Raw genomic sequence first — 21,260 nt, forward strand, 5'->3', positions numbered from 1 at the left:
AGTACCCAAGTACTAAGTGCTAGGGACAGCCGTGAGAGATTAGCACGTGGTTCCTGGGGCCGCTCCTCAGCTCCCCTCCCCCATCACAGCCCCTACCCCGTCCCAGTCCAGGGGAAGGACCAGCAGCCCCAGATTCCCTCCGCCCCTGACACGTGCGGCCACCGCGGGAGCTTCTGGGATTTGTATTTCTTTTTATTCGGGAGGCGGGCCACCCGGACCGGCATCCCGGAGACCGCAGGGATGGAACTACAACTCCCAGGGATGCGAGACAGGGGTGGGGAGGCGGTTCCATTCCGGTGAAGCAATCAGCTGGAGGAGAGCTCCTGGCTCTCAGACACTCCCCTCCTTCCTTTAGCACCCCTAGCTCCCACCACTCCCCCAACCCGGGGTTCCTGGGGCCGTCCAGAGCCTCCTCCGCCCCTCCCCGATAACCCCTTACCCAGCCGGGGCCGGATAGCCCTTCCCCCAGGACTCAGGTCTGCTGCTCTGACATTCCGTCATCGTCCCCTGCACTGCACTGCCCAGTTCCCTGGAAGGGGTGGGACGCACAGACAAGCAGACAGACCCCCTCCCCCAAATCTTGGGGGAGACAAAGGCCTGGTGGCTGGGATACGGGGGATTCCTGGCCTCGGCTCCCTAGGGCAAGTCAGTGGGGAGGCTGCCCCCGGCGGTGATGGCTCTTCAGGTAAGGTTGTTTGTGCATGGCTGTTGGGGGTGGGGTTGGGCGTGAGCCCTGTACCCTCTATCCTCCTCCTCCCTGCCCCCCAGGCCGTGTACCAAGTGAGGAAACCCCCGGGGATGGAGACACCTGACCAGCTAGTAAGGCATCATCTCTTGTCCCTTTAGGGGAAGAGGCCAGGGTTGGGACGAACATCACCTTCTGTCAAACTTTCCACTCGGCTGTCCCAGCCCGAGAGGTCTTGCATCCGGGTAAGCCCTTCTGTCCAGCTCCTCAGCTCTGCAGACATGGGGTGCTTGGCAGGCTTTGGCCCTATTCGAAGACTGAATCCCGCGTGGTTTAAAAAGAGGAACTCCAGTTGGTTAGGTTTAAGCACTCAGTTCACTGCATTCCCCACTCTACTCCTTCCTCCAAAACACGGGTTAAGAAATATCAGAGATGAGGGGGCAAGAGAGATGGTGACCGGGATACCGGACTGAGAATGAATTTATAAAAATCGAGAGCTTGGAGGACAGCGAAAAGACAAAAGCGAAAAGAAAGATGCATAAAGCTGTGCATGTGTGTAGGCACTTTTGAAAGGTGAAGAAGAGGGCACTGGAGTTTGATGGAGGGGCTTAGAGATGAGACTATGCAACTCCTCCCCTTCCTGGGTTGAAGAGCAGAGTCATACTAGGGACGCCTCTGGTGAGGGATGAAGGAGAGATTAGAGTAGGAAAGAAGCTATCTGGGTTCAGTAATGGTGGGGATGTCTGACCCCACCTTTTGATTTTGAGGAGAGGAGGTCCTGATCAGCCTCAGTCATGTTCTATGGCTTATGAGAGGAGCGTTTCTCTAGGGAGAAATGATTGGCAGAATGCTCCTTGACTCCTCTTTTGGAAGAATGGGCCCCCAGAATTGTTTCTTCAGTTGCAGGAATGGTTTGTGCTAAGCTAGGCATCCTTCCATCAACGACCAAGGTAAGCATTTATAGGATGGATTGATAAGAGATAAAGATCTGACTGAGTCAAGTGGGTTAAGGGTCAGTCTATAACCAGGGTTAACCTGAAGCTGACTTAAAAGTATGGTCTATATGGTCAGTTAGGATAAAACCCATGACCTTAGCCTCATTAGCCATAGGATGCTTGAAGCTCAGACGTGATAAGGGAAAATCCCTGAGAGGGAGGTTCCACATGCAGGGAACACTGTGGAAGAACTAGAACAGTAATCTCTTAGGGTTTAGGTGAAGGGGTAGGAGAGGACATAAGTATTTCTTAAGCATCTATTATGTACCGTGCACTAGCACTTCACAAATGTTATCTCATTTAAGTTAGGCTAATAATACTTGTATCTGTGGATAGGCCCAAGAGAGCAAGATCAGATGAATTTCCAAAAGCTGACTAGGCCATTCTCGGTAGTTCAAGCTTTCCCTCTGAGATTGCCTTCCATTTCTGGTACACACACATACATATACACATGTACATATACATTTATACATACAATATACATATATTCTCATGTTGTTTTATTTTTATTTAAATCATTAAATTTATTTTGCTATTAATATTATTGTTTGTTCTCAATATTCTCTGTCTATATATTTTATTCTCATGTTGTCTCTCCCATTAGAATGTGAGCTCCTTGAGGGCAGAGACATTAACCTCACCTTTCTTCTTATTCTTGACACAGTACCTGGCACATAGTAAACACTTCAAAATGTTTGTTGACTGACAAAGCAGTATCCCATGCCTCGGGCCTGTATTGCTATTTTATTTTCCCCAGGGATTTCAACACAGTGCCCATTCTTGGATATCTTCCCATTCATTGAGGAGGGGTCTCCTCCTCTAAGAGATATAGGTTCAGAGAGAAAGAGAAAAGAGAAGGGAAATGAATTTATATGGTTGCAAGAACTCTGGAATGGGCCTTTTAAAGACTATATCAAGGGTTGCCTTGGTCTGTGTGAGAGAAAAAAAAGACATTTTGCATGAAAAAGTGACTGACGTGGCACAGTACAAAGATTCCTTCTACATTTGGGGTCAGAGGTTTGAATTAACTATGGTTTAGAATCTCAGTTCTGCCACTTACCTCCTTTGGGCCAGTCACTTAACCTCTGGGCTCCCACTTTTCTCTTCTGCCACATTAAAGAGTCTCTGATTGGCAGCAATAAGGGAAGGGTCATTTCTTCACATCTGGAGAACAGCTGGCAACAGGCTCACCTAGGAAAGCACAGGAGCTTGTTCCCCCCATCTGGCCTTGGTGGTGATAGAGTATCCTGGGAGGTCAAGGCAGAAGTGCCAACCCAGCTCTGGATGCCTTTGGATCATTCAAGTTGCCTGGGTGTGGATATAGCTTCAGCAACCGGTGCTGCTGGCCATCAGCAAAATGTGCTTGTTTCCTAGCTCTCCTCGACCTTCTCTTCTTACCCACTTAGAATTCACAGACTGACAGAACATAGAGCTAGAAGAGACCTTATCGGGGTGGAGGACCTGTGGCCTCGAGGCCACATGTGGCTCTCTAGGGCCTCAAGTGCAGCCCTTTGACTGAGTCCAAGTTTTACAGAACAAAATCCTTTTATTAAGGGGTTTTGTTCCATGAAGTTTGGATTCAGCCAAAGGGCTGCACTTGAGGACCTAGAGGGCCACATATAGCCTTGAGGCCAAAGGTTCCCTACCCCTGCCTTAGATCATCTAGCCAGTTAATAAACATGTTATTAAGCACCTACTATGTGTCAGGCACTGGGGATACAAAAAGAGGCAAAAGACAGTCCCTACCCTCAAGGAACTCAGGATCTTAATGTGGAGTCCATGGACCCTGGATAGATTTCAGGGGGTCTATGAACTTGGATAGGAAACAAATTCACATCTTTATTCAATAGAGTTGGTTTCCCTTATAATCCTCTGTATTTTCATTTATACACTTAAGATAAGGGGTCTGTAGATTTTGTTAGACTGCCAGAGGGGTCCAGGACACAAAAAAGATGAAAACTTCTGCATCAAAAGGCAAGGAAGGAAGAGTAACGTAGAGGCTGAGATTTTTAACTGTGTATTTTAAGAAGCTTTATTGCCAACCTCGGCCCAGCAAAGCTGAGGGAAAACAGCTTGTCTCAAGACAAAGATCCAGAAGGGGCTTTAAAAGCTCTCTAGTACACCCCCTAACTTTACAGATGAGGAAACTGAGGTCCCAAGAGGATCAATAACTTTCCCGAGGCCATTCAGGTGAATGACAAAGCTAGTCCTCCCACTCCAAATCCAGCACTCTTAACACTACCCCATGGGCCACTTCACTAACAAAGGTCTGGTAAGACATCTTTTATGACTTCTCACATTCCCACAGTGTTGCAATTCTTCCAGATCCCCTCTTTGAAACTCTTCTCCTACTCCCAACCAAAGGCCCATAACAGTTGTTTTTAACTTCCTTCAGCTCCTTTAACTACACATGAAGACCATCCCCTAATATCCTGGTAGAGTGAGTTCATCCCCCACTTCTGGTTGTTGAGAATTCTGGACAGAATTGGGCAGTGTGTGGTTGAGGGTCCTCCCTCTCCTATCCTCTTGAACGACACTGGTCATTTCCACAAGAATCGACATATCCTGTCCATCTAAGTATTTTCACAACTGTTTTCTAAGGAGTATAAACTTTGCCTAACACCTGATGTAGATCTTTGTCATAAGAGTTTTAAATTTCCTTTCTATTGGCTTCAGTACAGCAATTTTATTTGTAAAGAAAATCATGTAACTGCCTGAGGCTTTCCTTATAGTGTGGAATTTAGCTGAGACCTCCAAAAATTTCACTCAGATGATTAACTGGCTAAGGGTAAAAGAATTTCTGGCTCAGCTTTATCATAAACATTTCCCTGCTGGTGGTAAATTCCAGAGTAAATCCTTTCAGGATTTGTTGATCAATTTACAACTTGAGCCCATGTAAATTTTCCCCTTCTATATCTTTGACGTGTAAAATTTCTTCTTTTCCATTTGCTGGTTGTAAGTGTTCCTTTGAAATATAAATCCTTACCTTTTCTTTTTGGCATCTGTAAATTCCAATTGTATCTTTCTTGTAGATGTAACTAGAGACTATATCAGAGTTATGAGAACTATCCGGGCCTCAGTGGTCATTTAGATACCATGAGCCTGTGCTCTGAGCACATAATAAGCCAGTTATGAAAATGTTTCTTCATGTTGATAGATATGATTGGCAGCAGAAGCTATCATCGTATCCCTGGCTATTTCCACATCACCCTGGGCGAGGCCACTCAAGTCTTACATTGACAATGACATGGAAGCAGGTGCATACTCTGTGCCTAAATTTCTCTGCAATTCTTTCCCCTGACATTATGTGCCATTATCTTGATGCGTTCTTCCTGACAAAATAAAGCGGGCTCTCAAGTCTGACAGTAAATGTGTTCCTTATGACAACCCTTACTGTGCAAGTGGTATTACCCCCATTTTTTACAGATGAGAAAACCAAGACTAAGAAAGATGAAATGGGCCTAGAGAAAAATATGGTCGGTCAGTAAACATTTATTAAATGCCTACTGAAGGCTGCTTCTAATTGAAAAGAACATCTGTGGCCTAATTAAGCTGGCAAAACTTTGAAATGGGTTAAAAGGAAATCAGAGTTTTAGTGGGATTATCTGGCACTAAAGGGATGGGGCAGCACTCTAGATTTGGAATGGACCTGGAGGACCAGGATTCAGATACCAGCTTTGTCACTTTCTGTGTTACCTTGGGCAAGTCATTTAATCCTCTGGACCTTAGTTGCCTCATCTGTATAACTAGGAGGTTAGACTCTATGACCTCCAAGACCCCTTCCAGCTCTAAACGTGTGATCCCATGAAGCTGTTAGATTACAGCCAAGAGGGTGACAGGTAGAGTTGGGGAGTGGCACAGATATCACTAATAGAATAGTTAAGTCAACAAGCACCTTTTTGTTGTGGTTGTTGTTTGTCTTTCATTTTCAAGGAGGACCATGACATCAGGGAGGAGATGCCATGATATTGTGACCGTTACTGTGTTAGTTGTTGGGCATGCAAAGAAGGGCCAAAACAATCCCTTGCCTTCAAGTAACTTAGTTTATAATGCAAATAAGGATGTACAAATGAGATCTATACTGGATTAATCTGAGATAATCTCAGAAAAAAGGCACTAACATTTGGGGAATCAGGAAAAGTTCCTTGTGGAAGATGCAATTTTAACATGAAGGAAGCCAGGGAGGCTTCCCTGGAGATGGAGATGAAGATTGAATTCCTTAGAGGTGAGCCTATGAAACATTCAGGGAGTGGGAAGATGGAGTATCTTATTCAAGGAAGAGTCAGGAGGCCAATGTCACTGGACCACAGAATCTGTAGAGGGTTGGAAGAAGACTGGATAGTTAGGAAGTGTACATGTTATGATGGGCTTTAGAAGACAAGGCTATGGTTTTATAAAAAGTACATTTTTTAAAGTAACTGAATTAATAGTTGAACATGCAACTCTTAGTAACTTCGGTATTACTTTGTAGTTTGTTTAATTAGGTCTTACTCCATCCATACAATAGTTACTGAATTGTGTCACAGAAAGGTAAGAATTGGGTGGACGAAAGAGTCAGAAGACCTGGGTCCTTTAAAAATCCGAGTTGCTGTGACTCTCGGACTAGGGGCAGCTCTTAGGCTCACTCACCTCCTCTGCAAAACAAGGATAACCATAATACACCATTTGCCTCCATGAGGCTGGTGTGAGGGAAGCAGTATTTTGCAAGCCATGAAGCATGTATGGGGCATCCCAAAAGTTTTAGTGTAGTTCTAAGCTATTAAAAGCTAAAGCTTAAGACTACAGTAAGACTTTTGGGACATCATATATAAAGGTAAGTGCAATCAAACAACAAGCATTTCCTAAGTCCCTACTATGCCCTACCTCTGGAGATTCAAATAAAAAAACTGGACTGGAGTTGCTGCCTAGAAGTGCTTACATTCTACAGGTGGGGGAAGGCTCGAGGTTACAACATGTTCACAGATGAAAAAAAAATACCAAGTGATTTGGTGGATCATAAAAGGCTTCTTCAAGGGGATGGCACTTGAGCTGAGCCTTGAAGAGATCTGGGGGCTGCCAGAGGCCAGGGGAGGGAGAGTGTTGCCATGCAAGAGGGAAAGTAACTGAGAGATGGAGTGTTTTGTATGGGAAACAGTAAGCAAGCCAGTTCTACTGCAGGGGGAGTAATGTATAATCACCCTGGAATTGACTTCAGCCCAACTGGGAAAGGTTTTCTATAAGACAAGATATGTAAAGTGCTTTTCTAATCTTTGTGTGTTATTTAAACGCCAAACTGAGTGGGGGGTCACTTTAGCTTCCTGGAAAGAAGAGTGACTTGCTTTCAGGCCTAGGTTTAGGAATTCCAGGTTGGCAGCTTTGGAAGACTAGAGGAGGGCCAGGCTGACTGCAGGGACACTAATTAGAAGCCACTGCCACGTGTGGTTCCCCACTCCTATTTTAGATCATTCCCTTGGGGGCATTGAGAGGTTAAGCAGCTTATTCAGCATCACATAGTCAATTCGTGTCAGAGATGGGGGCCAGTATATATCAGCAGAGAAACTTGAACCCACATCTTCCACTACATCATGGGACGTCTCAGTCAGTCAGTACTTTCATTGTTGCTACAGTATTATAGTCCCTTCATCTGTTAAAATAATAAAAATGGCAGTGATGATCATTAAAGGCATCCTTCCCTGGGAAATAAGAGAGCTACAGTTTAAGCAGAGGAACAGGACAGGTTAGATTATGGGATGTGTGGCACCCACTGAAAGTATCTCCAGGAAATTGTAGGAAGGAGAGATCATTTTGTACTAGGGCGATCAAGGACAAAGTAAGGCTTGACCTTAGCTTTTGAAGTTTTGATTGACTTTAGAAAGATGGAGAAGAACAGAAGGGCTTTTGAAGGTTAGGGAATAAGACCAGGTTTTTTTTGGGGGGGTGGGGAAGAGGAAGGAAGGTGGTAATGAGAGCTCAGGATAAGTATTGAAGAGCAGTAGGAAGATTAGAGTGAATAAGAAGGTTGGGGCCAGCTGGGTTATGGAGGATCTGAAATGCCGAGCAGAGTATGTATTTGATGTTGATTGTTCTGCTGCCTGCATAGCTGCTTTAGGGTATCTGTTTCTGATTGCAAAAGATTCCCATCCCTTTGGTTGTTGAATTCCCCTACTGTAGGCTCAATTCAGTGACTGTCCTCATCTTCTCCCTACCTCCCTAACAAATAAATGGAAGCTCATCAAGGATGCTTATGACCAGAAAAGGCAGTGGGTTGGTTGTACATTGAGAGTGAAGGATAAAAATAAAAGATGGATGGACTGAGTGCTCCATGAATATCCATGAAAAATTAAAAGAACTAGAGGAATATATTTAGAATGTGGAGTAGATCATCTCTTGAGGATTTCTTAAAAGATGTGGGAAGGAACTGTATGGGATGAGAAGTCATAGGTAGTCATTTTCCAAGTCCATATCAATCCTACCTTCACCACATCTTTTGCATCCATCTTCTTCTGTCCATCACACACTCTGACTCAGGCTTTCATGATCTTTCCCTTGGATTGTGGCAATAACCTTCTGAGAGCTCTCCCTACACAGCTGTATGATGGAAGTACAAATCCATCTTCCACATAGCTGTCAGATTGATAATCCTAAAACCCAAGTCTGACCATGCTGTTCCCCTGCTCAGAAATCCTCAGTAGCTCATTATTACATTGAGCAGAGGTTCCCAAACTTTCTTGGTTCACACATCTCAATAATTTTTTTGCAGCACCCCTAGGCCAAAAAACAAAACAAAACAAACAAACAACAACAAAAAAAAAACCCAACCCTAATAGTTCCTTTAATTAAGGAGTTAGGTAGAAACAGCTTAAAAAGTATTTATACCCTAACAATTTAATAGTCATTTTTTAAAAAAATAACACATAAATTGAAAGAAGAAGTAACCGTTTTCTTTCATTCTTACATAGCCACAGTTACTTCCTAATGGGTTTAGTGCCCCTGCTGGTAACTGCACAGCTTGTCAGATTTTGGAATCTGGTTACTGGTACTTCTTTTTATCACGGCATTTCCCCAGAACCCAGCTTCACAAAGACATGATGTAGCAAATGACAAGGTTCAAGAAGTTACTGGCTGGCCCAGAGTACAAGTGAATAAAAACATCTTAAACATTTGAGAATGCCATCTTCATTGAAGTAGCTCAATTGAATGAACTACCTGGAACTGGGAGTTAGCACTCAGGACAGTATCAGGTGACAGATATGGCTGTGTTTCCCTTAAAAATTTAAAATATCCCACTGCCCCTGGGATTAGCAAGCCTGGGAGTACAGCATGCCTGGGAACTGGACATGGAAGATAAAACATAAAATCGATAATGAGGCTGCTGGGCCTGGAGCCAGGAAGACCTGAGTTCAAATTCTGAGACTAGCTATATGACTGACTTTGCAGCTCACTTTGCCGCTGTCTGCCTCAGTTTCCTCAGCTCTGTTGTTTTGTTCGGTCATGTCCAGCTAGTCATGACCTCATTTGGGCTTTTCTTAGTAAAGATACCTAAGTGGTTTGCCATTTTCTTCTCCAGCTCATTTTACAGATGAGGAAACTGAGGCAAACAGGGTTAAGTGACTTGCCCAGAGTCACCTAGCTAGTAAATGTCTAAGGCCAAATTTGAATTCAAGAAGATGAATCTTCCTGACTTCAGGCTGGGTGTTCTACCTACTACCTACTTAGCAATCTGGCTTCTCCCTTCTTCAACTATAAAATGGGGATAATAATAGCACCTCCCTTACTGGATTGTTGTCAGGACCAAATGAGATAATATCTGTAAAGCACTTATCACAGTGCCTGGCATATAGTAGGCACTTAACAAATGCTTGTTCCCTCTGTTCCTTTCCCCTTAAAAATCCTTTACAATCTGATTTCCACCTAATTACTTTTCCAGTCTTATTTCATGTTGCCTCTATTCATAAACTCTCCAGTCCAATCCAATTGGCCTCATAGCTATTGGCTGAACTTGCTATTCTAGCTTCTGCCTCTTTGTCTTGTTACAGTCTGTCCCTTTTTCTTTTTTTTAAATGCCCAGTCTTCCCTCTTTCTGCCCATGAGTATTGTTGAAACTCTGAGGGACTTCCCCTCCCAGACTGATTCTTTTGTGAAGGCAAACTATGCCATCTTTTGCCTCAATTCTTACCTAGCTTTTAATTACTGAATGGGTGTTGCCTCAGACCAACTGAGATCTGGGAGAGATCTTAGCTGAAAAAGGCTGAGGTCTTCCACTGCATCCAGGGCCATCACCAGTTGTCCTGACTGTGTCTTACCACTGGACTCTGATACTCTGGAAGAGACACTGAGGCTGGTGACTTTGCACAGCCCTGCCTCGCTTATATCCAATTCACTTGCAAGTCAACACATCACCTTCCTGACGTCACTGGTCCTCTTCAAGAGTAACAGCAACAACGAGCATCGTTAGTTGCCTTCCAGGCTCTGCTTGAGTGAAATCTCCAATGTGAAATCTTGCCCAGTGCCAACTCCTCCACCCCACCAAGTAGTCCATGCTGCTTTCCTCTTCCTCTACTTGTCTCGTATTTACTTGTGTCTTGCATTATTTGTACTTGTGTCTTGTATTCTCTTGCATTGGTTTTATACGTTTTCTCCTCCTGTAGACTGAGCTCTGTGGGAGTTGGTGCCTCACTTCTCCATCAAAGCACAGTGCTTTAGGTTTTCTCTTTGATTGATGTAGAGAGCTCCGGGAGAGAAGCTTTCTTTAATAATGCAGATCTTCTGCTATTCAATCCTAAAGGGATGCACAAGGCATTGAGAGATTGCTCTGTGTCACACGGTGGGTTTGTGGTAGAGAAAGGAAGGGAATGAGCTTTAAATATCACCTACTATAATGCCTAGGGGTAGTCAGATGGTGCAGTGGATGGAGCACCTGGCTTAAAGTCAGGAAGACCTGAGTTCAAATCCAGCCTCAGACACTATCTGTGTGACAAGTCACTTTACTGTTTGCCTTAGTTTCCTCATCTGTAAAATGAGCTGGAGAAGGAAAAGGCAACACTCCATTATCTTTGCCAAGAAAAGCCCAATTGAGGTCATGACTAGCCAGACATGACTGAACAAAACAACAGAGCTGAGGAAACTGAGGCAGAGAGAGGTTAAGTGAGTCGCAAAGTCAGTCATATAGCTAGTCTCAGAATTTGAACTCAGGTCTTCCTGACCCCAGGCCCAGCAGCCTCATTATCGATTTTATGTTTTATCTTCTATGTTCAGTTCCCAGGCATGCTGTACTCCCAGGCATGCCAATCCCAGGGGTGGTGGGATACTTTACATTTTTGAGGCGAAGTCAGGTGCAGACATGACTGAAATGACTGGACAACAAGCATATACTGTGCTAAATGCTTTACAAACATCACATTTGATCTTCACAACCACTCTGTTAGGTACAGTTATTATTCCCATTTTATAATTGAGGAAACTGAGGCAGACAGAGGTTATGTGAGTTGCCTAGGGTCACATAGCTAGTAAGTGTCTTAAGACTGGATTTGAACTTAGGTCTTCCTAATACCAGGCCCAGGCCTCTATCACTGCTGTCATCTTCCTAACTCTTTGGCTAGCTCTCTATCCACTACACCACACTGCTTCCCTAAGAGCTTTGTACATAGTAGGCACTTAATAAATGCATGTTAAATTGAATTGCTTATTTGGAAACATGTCTCCAGCTAGGTGGTGCAGTGGATAGAGCACTGGCCCTGAAGTCAGGAGGACCTGAGTTCAAATCGGGTCTCAGACCAAACACTTGACACTAGCTGTGTGACCCTGGGCAAGTCACTTAACCCCATTTGCCTAAAAAAAAAAAGAAAAGAAATATGCCCCCAGGGGGCAGCTAGGTGGCACAGTGGATAGAGCACTGGCCCTGGATTCAAGAGGACCTGAGTTCAAATGTGGCCTCAGACACATAACACTTACTAGCTGTGTGACCCAGGGCGAGTCACTTAACCCCATTGCCTCGCCAAAAAAAAAAATAAAAAAAAAGATAGAAATATGCCCCCAAAGTTATTAAACTGTGAATACTCTTTGAGCCAATGCTACTAGGTCAATGCCCAAAAGAGATCAAAGAAAGAGGAAAAGGACGCATATGTACAAAATACTTACAACATGTCTTCGTCAATTGAATGTGATGGAATGATATTATTGTGCTACAAGAAATGATGAAGGGGGTTGTTTCAGAGAAACCTAGGAAGACTTATATGAACTGATACAAAGTGAAATGAGTAAAACCAGGAGAATAATATATATAATAACAGCAATATTGTAAAGACAAACACTTGGAAAGATTTAGGAACTCTGATCAGGAACTCTGCTAAATACAACGACCAACAATAATTCCAGACAACTCATAATGAAACATGCTACTCACCTCCAGATAGAGAGTTGATGGACTCAGAGGGCAGACTGGAGCATATTTTTTTGGACACAGCCAATGTGTGAATTTGTTTGGCTTGACTCTGCATTTTTGTAATAGGTTTTGTTTATCTTGTTTTCTGATGTCAGGTCAGGGGAGGTGGGAGAAAGCAGATGTGGATCTGAAAAGAAAATAAATAAATAGAATTTTAAATAAAACTCAAAATAATATAATTAAAATAATTATAAATTATAAAATAAAATTATTTCAAATAATAATAATAGAATTTTAAAAATAAATTGAATTGCTTGTTGAAGGCATGGAGGAGTTGCCATCTGTACCAATGGAGGGTGTACTCCCACACGGAGATCAAACAGCTAAGAATCAAAGTAAAGGAGCCAAAAATGGTTTGTTTAGAAAGTGTACATTTAAAAAAAATCACTAAAAGGGGGAAAAAGCACATCAAAAATCAATTTTGTTTGGAGAATGTTAAAGGGCCTTGAGCAAAGCGGATGTAATGAATGTTTATTGAGTAGTCTTTTTTGGAATTCAGTTTGACAGTGGCTCCATACTTACACTTAGATGATTAAGGATAGGGAATTCCTCATCTTTGGATTTTGTTCAGGAATTCTTCATGACTTTGGGGAACACCTTTGGTGAGCAAAAGTCACAAAACCAGATCAAGGAACCATAATTTGGTCCCACGGGGCCACAAGTCTTTGCAAAAAAAAAAAAATTTTATATATATATATGTATATATATATATTTATATTTATATATTGCATACTCCAAATGAAGTTTTGATGGGGGGGGCAAATTCCAAGAAACGTCACACAGGGAAGTGAAACTTATTTAGGCAATGTAAGAAAGGGACTTGAAGGCAGGGTATCCTATCCTCACCATAGCCCCCATGCCACTTGTGGGTTAGGTCATCCTTGGGCAGCCTTCTAGGAGAAGGCATCCTCTTCCTGCTATTTAATACTCCTGGTTACCTTTCAGGATATCTTAGGTGACTGTTTGAAGGGAACTGGGGCTGTCATAGGTCAAATCTCCCAGATGGAGGAATCTACAGTGCAACACCACAGGAGTAAGGCCTAATCTAGCTTCCCGGATTCTCCCCCACAGGTTCCTGTGACCTTTGAAGATCTGGCTGTCAAGTTCTCTTCTGATGAATGGCATCTCCTAGAGGAATGGCAGAGGGAATTTCATCGGGATGTGATGAGGGAAAACTATGAGACACTGGTCTCCCTGGGTATGAGGCTGGCAGATACAGTGCGGTATGGTGTCTGGGAATTGTAGCCAGATGGGATTTCCCACAGGATTTCAAGTCATATCTCAGGAGGCTGCATGATACTAGAAGGCACCTCACCTCTTTGTCACCTAGGGCCCCTCTCTTGGGCCTAAATTTTCTTACCTCTAAAATAAAGAGCTTTGAATAAATCAGGATTTCTCAACCCAGGGTGCATGGGCCTTCAAGTGATCCATGGATAGTGTTCAGGGGCTCTGTAAACCTGAATGGGAAAAAAAATACATCTTTATTTTCACTAACCTTTAACTGAAATCTAAATGTTTCTTTAACTAGATGGTCCAAGGCCCCTTTCAGCTGTAGCATACTTTCATTTCTGGGCAGAGCGGCAGGAGCTCGTTAAATAGTATGTGTGCCAATAAAGAAGAAATGGAAGTATTCCGTTAAGCTAGTTCCCTACCCTTGACTCTCCCTGCCATTGTCTTGGCCCTTTACTAGGCAGATTTGAACTGCAGGAGTCATTTAGGACCTGTGAGGAAGGAAGCCAAAGGGATTGGTCTATTCAACACAGATAAGGGAGGACCTTTTTATAATATTTGCTGAGAGAAAAGCAACTTTCTTGCTGTATCGCCATTTATCTAAAGGGTTTGCTGATGGAAAGATTGTGATTTCCATAGCATTTGGACAAGTGAGAGATCTCCTGAGGACTGAGGTGAGATGGGAAAACCTCAAACTAGAACACATGAGTATGTAAAGGAGTATGTGTGCCCAAGGCTTTGTGGATAGGTAGACGCCCCCAGTTTTGTGTATGTGTATGGGGGAAGGGAAGGGGCTGGTTCATATACTGTATTCATGTTTCTGTGCACAAGAGTGGTACCTGGTTCCCCTTCCCAGAGTGAGGCTTCCTATTATCTTCCTTAGGGACAGCTCAGCTGCTTCCACTCTCTGCATTCCTATCCCTGACAGAACCCCAAGAGGATATGGGGGACAGTGGCTGTTCTGATGGGGAATGGGAGAGGCCTGGAGGAGGACTCCAGGGTAAGTGAAAATGGGCCTCTCCCAAGGTCACTCTGACCATCTCTAGGCATCCTCAGGCTAGATGGGTTCCTGAAACCCCACCACCTGGCCTTCCACCTGGATCTTTTGTCCTCAGCCCCTCTGATCTCAGCTTCTCTCTGTCTTTAGTTCCTCAACCCCAGAGTATGAAATATTTGGAGATGTTTTGAGCTGATCCAGGCTTTAGTATCAGCAGCCTGAGTCCATACATGAAAAGCCCCTCCCCCTCCCCCCCAACCCACATCTTGGGGACTAACTTCTTGACTCTTAACTTTCAACTGGTGTCATCCTGGCCATATCTTTGGCAGAGAAATCTGGCAATATGCACACACCTGCCCCTCCTCTTCATCCCAGGAAAAGAGCTGGAGATCTCTGATGCTGATGCCTGTGCGGACACCACCCAGAGGGCTCAAGCCTTGGATGAGGCGCAGAGCTCAGGTGGGGCAGGTGAAGGTAGGACTGACCTGACTGAAGGGAGTGGAATGGAAAGGCTGAAGAAAGGGGTCCCTTGTGGAATTCCCCATGAGGTCATGGAGAAGCAAGGGGAGGGGGGGGCCACAGGAATCAAGAGATTTTGAGTTCTAATTCTGGCTGTGTGGCATACATCGCTCCTCACCTCCATCTCTTAGGGCTTGTGAGGATCAAACGAGCTAAGGCTTGTAGAGTGCTTCGCATGGTGCCCAGCACTAGGTGCTGTATACATGTTAGCTGTTATTGTTATCAGCTATTATCTCTCATTTTCTTCCAGGCTCAGCTCAGGTGCTCTCTCCTTTGTGAAGCCTTTCCTGATTCTTTCCCGCCCCCAATCGTTAGTGTTCTCTTCCTCCCCAGGCTATTTTGTATCTGTAATTATCAGGTGTCTGGGTATATGTTATATTCCTCCTAGTAGAATGTAAGCTCCTTGAAGGCAAGAATGGTTTCATTTTTATCTCTGTGCTTCTGACACCTAGCATAGTACCTTGTGTGGGGTTGGCACTCAACAAATAATGAATTATTGAATTATGCTAAGATGTTGGGTGGATCCCTTAAAGTTCCTGGGCCTCATCTTTTCATATGTCATCTTCATTTTTGCTTTGCCTGCCTCAAGGTTATGGTGGCGAGCAAATGAGATAATAGATAGGAATTCTCTTTTCATAATTAGTAGATGCTGCTGCTGATAATAACAACAACCATAACAATAACAAAGATTATGTTCTTTGAACCTGCCAGTGGGTCAGCAACAGGGCAGCCTTCACCTCAGTGCCCTAGTCCGTTTGGTGAAGGAGATTCCAGAGTTCCTGTTTGGTGAAACCAAGGCCATGGATACCCCAGAGATCCCTGAGAGCGAGGAAAGTGGTTCAGAGGGGGAGAGACTGAGCTTGGAAGGTGAGTATGGCAACTACAGCAGGTGTTTCCCTTTTGCTGCTTTCACTAATTTTCTCTTCTTTCTAGAAGATTTCATTCAGGCCATCAGCCAACACTGTGAACTGAGTGTAGAAAGCCACTTATGGGACTACAGAAGACACAGTTCCTTCCCCTGAGGAACTAGATGAATACGTATCCTATCTTCTCTTTTCCATAACAGCAGCCATGACTGTGGATGCCAGCCCCCTCCAGGGCTTGCTGAACTGCCTCCCAGAGATTCCTATCAGCAGGCCTGCCCTGGCTGTCACACCTGCCAGCAGCTCATCTAACAGCGGTCTACAAGGGGATGGGGACCGAGAGCTGAGGACCCCAGAGCTGGGACCCCAGACCCTGTACCCCTATGGTGAGACCCCCTGGTTTAGTCCGAGCTAATAGCCCTGGGGACAAGGAATCTTTAAAGGCCTAGGCCAAGGAGTGGGCAAGGTCCAGAACTAAGCTCTGAGACACTCATTTGGTACTCATTTAGTCTCTAACTCCTGATTGATAGATAGCAGGACCTTGAATAGATGCCCTCTTATTTGATAGGCCTAGATTCCCTCTCCTAAAAAAAAAATGAGAAGGCTTCCTGCCTAATCACCAGGTGAGTAGTGAGAAAGTTAGGAAATATTTATTGAGCCCACAAAGGTCATAGCAGATGGGCTGCAGATTAGTAATGAGACATAGTCCCTTGCTCTCAAGAGATTTCCATTAGAAATGGAGTTGGTCACAAAGGCACACAGTTATCAACAGAGATTATAATTGCATATGAACCCAGAAGGTAGGAGTTGGTTAGCACACATGCATAGGTATTCACAACAATAAATTAAATGCCTGTTATATACAAGGTATGGTGCTAACCCTGGGGATGGGGGTGGGGGGTGGTGAAGAGGGAAGATTAAGTAAGACTTAGTCCCTTCATTCAAGGACCTTACAGTTGGATGTACAAGCACCTTACCCATTGGTAAGGTTTATTCACACTGATGGTCATGTGCAATTGCTGCTTTTTCTTTGGTTAGGCTGAGCTCCAAGATACTCTAGAAGGGGAAGATGCTCTTTAGCACTTTATGGGAACCATCTTGTTCCTTAGAATTAAAGAAGAAGGGGAGGCAGCTAGGTGGCAAAGTAGATAGAGCTCCAGCCTTGGAGTCGGGAGGACCTGAGTTCAAATGCAGCCTCAGACACTTGACACTTACTAGCAGTGACCCTGGGCAAGTCACTTAACCCTGATTGCCTTACCAAAAAGCAAAAAAAAAAAAAGAATTAAAGCAGAAGGGTAGGGAAGAAACCTCTTCTCTACCCCCAAAATGAGATTCCTAAAGGAGTCAGCCCACACCAAGACCCAGAGCCTAGAGCTCAGGCACCTGTTGTCTTGACTAGAATTCATGGGCATTTTGAGAGCTGGAAATAATTTCCTGTCTTCTCCTTTATTAGAAACAGCTGCCAAAACTAGTCCCTTGGACATCAGCAGGAATGCTAATGGGAAAGAGGATCCAGAAATGTCAGCTAGCCAATCTAATACTCCTGTTTTCACTGGCACTCAGAAACAGAAGCAGTTGGGGACCATGAGACAAGGTAAGACATCTGCTCTACCATCTTGGGAGATCCAGACAATGGGCAAGGCAGAGGCAGGTAGTGCCATGTAATGAATCAAACACTGGACTTGGGATTGGAGGGCCTGGGTTTGAATCCTATCTAGATCTACTAAGGGCATTGAGTGAGTTTCCTTTTTTGTCAAAATTAGTTTTCCCATCTATAAAAATAAAGAGATTAGACCAGATCCATGTCTCAGATCACTTCCAGCTCTATCGTTCTATAATTCTATGACTAGAAATCAGGAGATCTCAAGTTTAAACTTGCCTTGCCGCTAGCCTGATGTGCAACCTCGTGTGAATCTTTTTGCCTCGTTTTCCAAGGGCCTCAGTGTCCTTCTTTGTAAAATGAAAGGGGTTTTGAAGGTGATCCTTGAGGTGCTTCCAGCTCTAAAACTCTTTGTGCTAAGAAGGGTAAATAAGAAGAACTTAAGGAAATATGGAAAAACTTAGGTGAAGTGAAGATTAATATGCACACTGAGTATGGAAAAAGATAGCATGCGCACAAATACAGGGATGAATGGACATTAAAGGAAGAAAATAGCAAATAAATTGCCATCTTTAGGTTGGAAGTAGTTTAAAAATTTGGTGTGAACCTGTTGTTTCATTGGTGTAGTGAACTCTAGGCAAATGTCAGTAATTCATGGTCTGAGAGCTTTGCCTGGGAGCACTTGAGAGGTTAAGGGATTTGGTCACATAGCTGGTCTGTGTCAGAAGCAGGACTTGCAACTTTCCACCTCAAGGACCAACCCTCTACCCACTACTTCATGCTGCCTTTTATTTGTTAAAATGATAAATATAAATTTAATTGGTTCTGTTAGTATACAAAATTAATTTCACAATATATTCCTCATTAAACAATAATTGATCTATGTATTGAATCCTTTAAATCTTCAGGAATGTCTCATGAATTTGATGATGCTTTAAATTTTTCATTTACAAGTTCACTGTATCTAGAATCAAACAAAAAACTTTAAAACTTGGTACATTGCTAAGCTCTTAAATAATGTTTACCCTTAGGGGTATGGTAATGTAGAATCAGGATTTGAGGCCTGTCTTACTTCCTTGTGCTTCTAGGGAGCTTGGCGTAACTGCAAAGGACTATGGGTAGACTAGATATTGCTACCTTGAAATCAATTGATCAATCCATAAATATTTATTAGATACCTACTATTTGCCAGCACTGTGCTAAGACTATGAAAAATTGCCATGGGAAACTTTGCAGGCCAAACAGTGGAAAACTCCTGCTCAACCATCTGTAATCATATGCTGTATTACTTGCTCTTGAAATATTTCAGTCACTCCCAAATCTATACTAACTTTCATTAATCTTTTTGTCTACTCAATTTAGTATGAGAGATTATATAATCTTTACTTGATTAATTTTAATTTATTTAATTCAGATTTTGCCCAGCTCAAAGAGTATCTTGTCCATGACATTTATGCTTACATTTATAGAGGGCTTTGCAGTTTGCAAGGCAGTTTCACCTACAATATATCACTTACCTTCCTAATAATCCTGAAAAGTAGATAAGTGTAGACCTATTATCTCCACCTTACAGATGAGGAAACAAACCCCAGAAAGGGTAAGTGATTCTCCTAAGGTCACCCATCTGGCGAGAAGTGGAGCCAGGACTCAGACTAGGCCCCAGGTCCTCTGATGCTGTGGGCTTTGCATTCTACTAGGATTCTTTTCCATAAACGATTTGGCACGAAACCCAAAGCCCAATGCACAAAGACGGCTACAGTAGATGGGTGAGCTCATCTCTCTGCAGGAAAAACTCAATCTTATTGTAATCACCTAAAATGCCCCTCCCCCAATAGTCTTAGTCAATTTGTTCACTCATCTTATTCCTCGCATTTGGTTCCAAGTGACTTTTGGCTTTTTTCAAAAATGAAAGCCACAGGGGCAGCTAGGTGGTGCAGTGGGAGGGCACTGGCCCTGAAGTCAGGAGGACCTGAGTTCAAATCCAGCCTCAGACCAAACACTTGACACTTACTGGCTGTGTGACCCTGGGCAAGTCACTTAACCCCAACTGCCTTTAAAAAAAAAAATGGAAAGCCACAAAGGATGAAGATTTGCCGTTGTGAAGGATACTGAACAGAACGTGGCTGTGATGTCAGTTCCAAAAGAGAAGCCCCAGCTCTAAGATTCTGTAAGAGAACCAAATGATGGCCTCATTGGAATAGGCTGATGGCCTCTCAAGGATGCCACTTTGAAGGGGATGTAACCTCCTTTTGAATGTTTGTGTAGAAAAATCAGTCTCGTTTCTTTATCTACCCCTTATATGGTGTCCTTACAGCTCTCTGAGCACAGGGCTTCTCCAGCCTCTCATTAATCAATGTCATTATCTTCCTGCTTTTTATGTCGAAGGAGTTCTTCTCTAGGTCTAATCTCAGACATCCCCCTTAATCACCTGGGATGTGCTGCCCTTGATATCACACTGCCTACGTTTTAAAAAATTGATACTTTTAAGAATATTGTAGCAGTCAACCTTGGCTTGGTTTTAAATTCTGTGAGTCAATAAGGTAGAACAGCAACCTTTGTAGAGCACTTTGAGGTTTTACAAAGTACTTTTCTCTTACAGGGGAATTAGTAGGTATTAGTAGTATTTTCCCTTGAAGGAAGTGCAACACAGAGATGTTAACTGTCCTGTCCAAGGTCATACAGCTAGAAAGTGTTAGTCAGGATTTGAATCCGGGGCTCCTAAATCCAGATCAGTGTTTGCTCTTCTTTTCTTTCTTTTGAAGTTTTATTAATGCCTTTTGCACCATCCTCTTTCCTTAATGTGTGTCCCATTGAGCTCTTCCCTGTAACAGAGACAGCATACATTCACTTCTATAGGCACTCACCTCTCTTAGATAGGAGGGAAACATCTTGTCATTTGTCCTCCAGGACCAAGATTGATTATGATAGAGTAACTTGAAGGACCGTTGTTTGTTGCACTGACTTTGTGTTTGCTCTGACAAATGCTATAGGAAGTCCTTCTGAGAGCAGCCCTCTCCAAGACCTTATCAACTGCCTGAAGGAAATTCTCGTCCAAGGACCTCAGCACCCCCGGCCTCTTGCTACTGGATCACTTCCTCAAAGCAGCCCGGGGGATATGAGACCAAAGACCCCAGACCAAAGACCCAGGGGCCCACCACCCTGGGCTGGTGAGTCACCTACAGCCAGTGTCCCTGAGGACCCTGTCTCTGAGGCTAAAGCTCCTACATCCTGGGCCCCAAGAAGATGTTGGTCCAGGCTATGGCTCTGTTTTGTGTTCTTGGAGTTGGGGGTGATGATGAGGGTAAAACTTGAGCTAGAAAGCTAGAACCTTGTTTCTGGGCTTTCTTCTATGTGTGATTTAAAGACCTCTAAGGAAGAGAGAGCTGAACCAGAGTTCCCACCCTCCTTTTTCAGGCTGTCATTTACTTGTGAACTGGCCATGACCAACCCACTAGGAGGGTGGAGGAGGATGGCTAGTCCTCCTGTGCCTGTCCAGCTATCCAGTGGTCCAGTATGTCTGTCTATATGTTCAACCAGTCCACAAGAACTTATTGAGCACTTACTATATTCTTCATGCTAATATATAATCATTTTTAGAGGATAGATTTGTGATTTCATTGGCATAGGAAACTCCCTCTGACAACACAGGTCTGCACCATCTCTGTAATTTATAATCTTAAAAGATTGCCTCAGGTTAAGTGACTTGCTCAAGGTCACATAGCCTGTGTGTATGTATGTCTGCCGAAGGCAGAACTTGAGCCCTGGTCCTCCTGATTCCGAAGCCAACTCTTTTACACTATACTCCTTTTTATTTAAAGTCATCCAGCTTTTTTTATTGTTAATATTAAATACATACTTTATGTTCATGAAAGTTAGGGTGGCTAGTTAGAAAGAGAGGGACCTTGGTGTCAGGAAGCACCTGGGTTTAGGTCCTATCTCTGACACATACTG

At 43.6% G+C, this 21,260-nt stretch overlaps 1 protein-coding gene across 4 annotated transcripts in view; it reads left to right on the top strand.

Annotated features, from left to right (window-relative positions):
- KRBA1 (KRAB-A domain containing 1) overlaps window positions 1-21,260 on the top strand; it is a 60,384-nt gene that overhangs the window by 16,199 nt on the left and 22,925 nt on the right. Inside the window, exons 1-9 of one of the 4 annotated variants that reach the window (XM_027841068.1) lie at window positions 323-685; window positions 847-930; window positions 13,172-13,298; window positions 14,214-14,330; window positions 14,703-14,801; window positions 15,558-15,713; window positions 15,913-16,095; window positions 17,163-17,303; window positions 20,300-20,476. In XM_027841068.1, coding sequence (XP_027696869.1) covers window positions 674-685; window positions 847-930; window positions 13,172-13,298; window positions 14,214-14,330; window positions 14,703-14,801; window positions 15,558-15,713; window positions 15,913-16,095; window positions 17,163-17,303; window positions 20,300-20,476 — 1,096 coding nt within the window. In that variant the 5' untranslated portion in view covers window positions 323-673. Of the gene's footprint in view, window positions 1-322; window positions 686-846; window positions 931-13,171; window positions 14,331-14,656; window positions 14,802-15,557; window positions 15,714-15,912; window positions 16,096-17,162; window positions 17,304-20,299; window positions 20,477-21,260 lie in introns of those variants that run through there. The other 3 variants (XM_027841069.1, XM_027841070.1, XM_027841071.1) reach the window with 3 other exon arrangements.

The sequence above is a fragment of the Vombatus ursinus genome, unplaced genomic scaffold, assembly GCF_900497805.2.
Source record: "Vombatus ursinus unplaced genomic scaffold, bare-nosed wombat genome assembly UNPS02014852.1, whole genome shotgun sequence".
NCBI lineage: Eukaryota > Metazoa > Chordata > Mammalia > Diprotodontia > Vombatidae > Vombatus > Vombatus ursinus.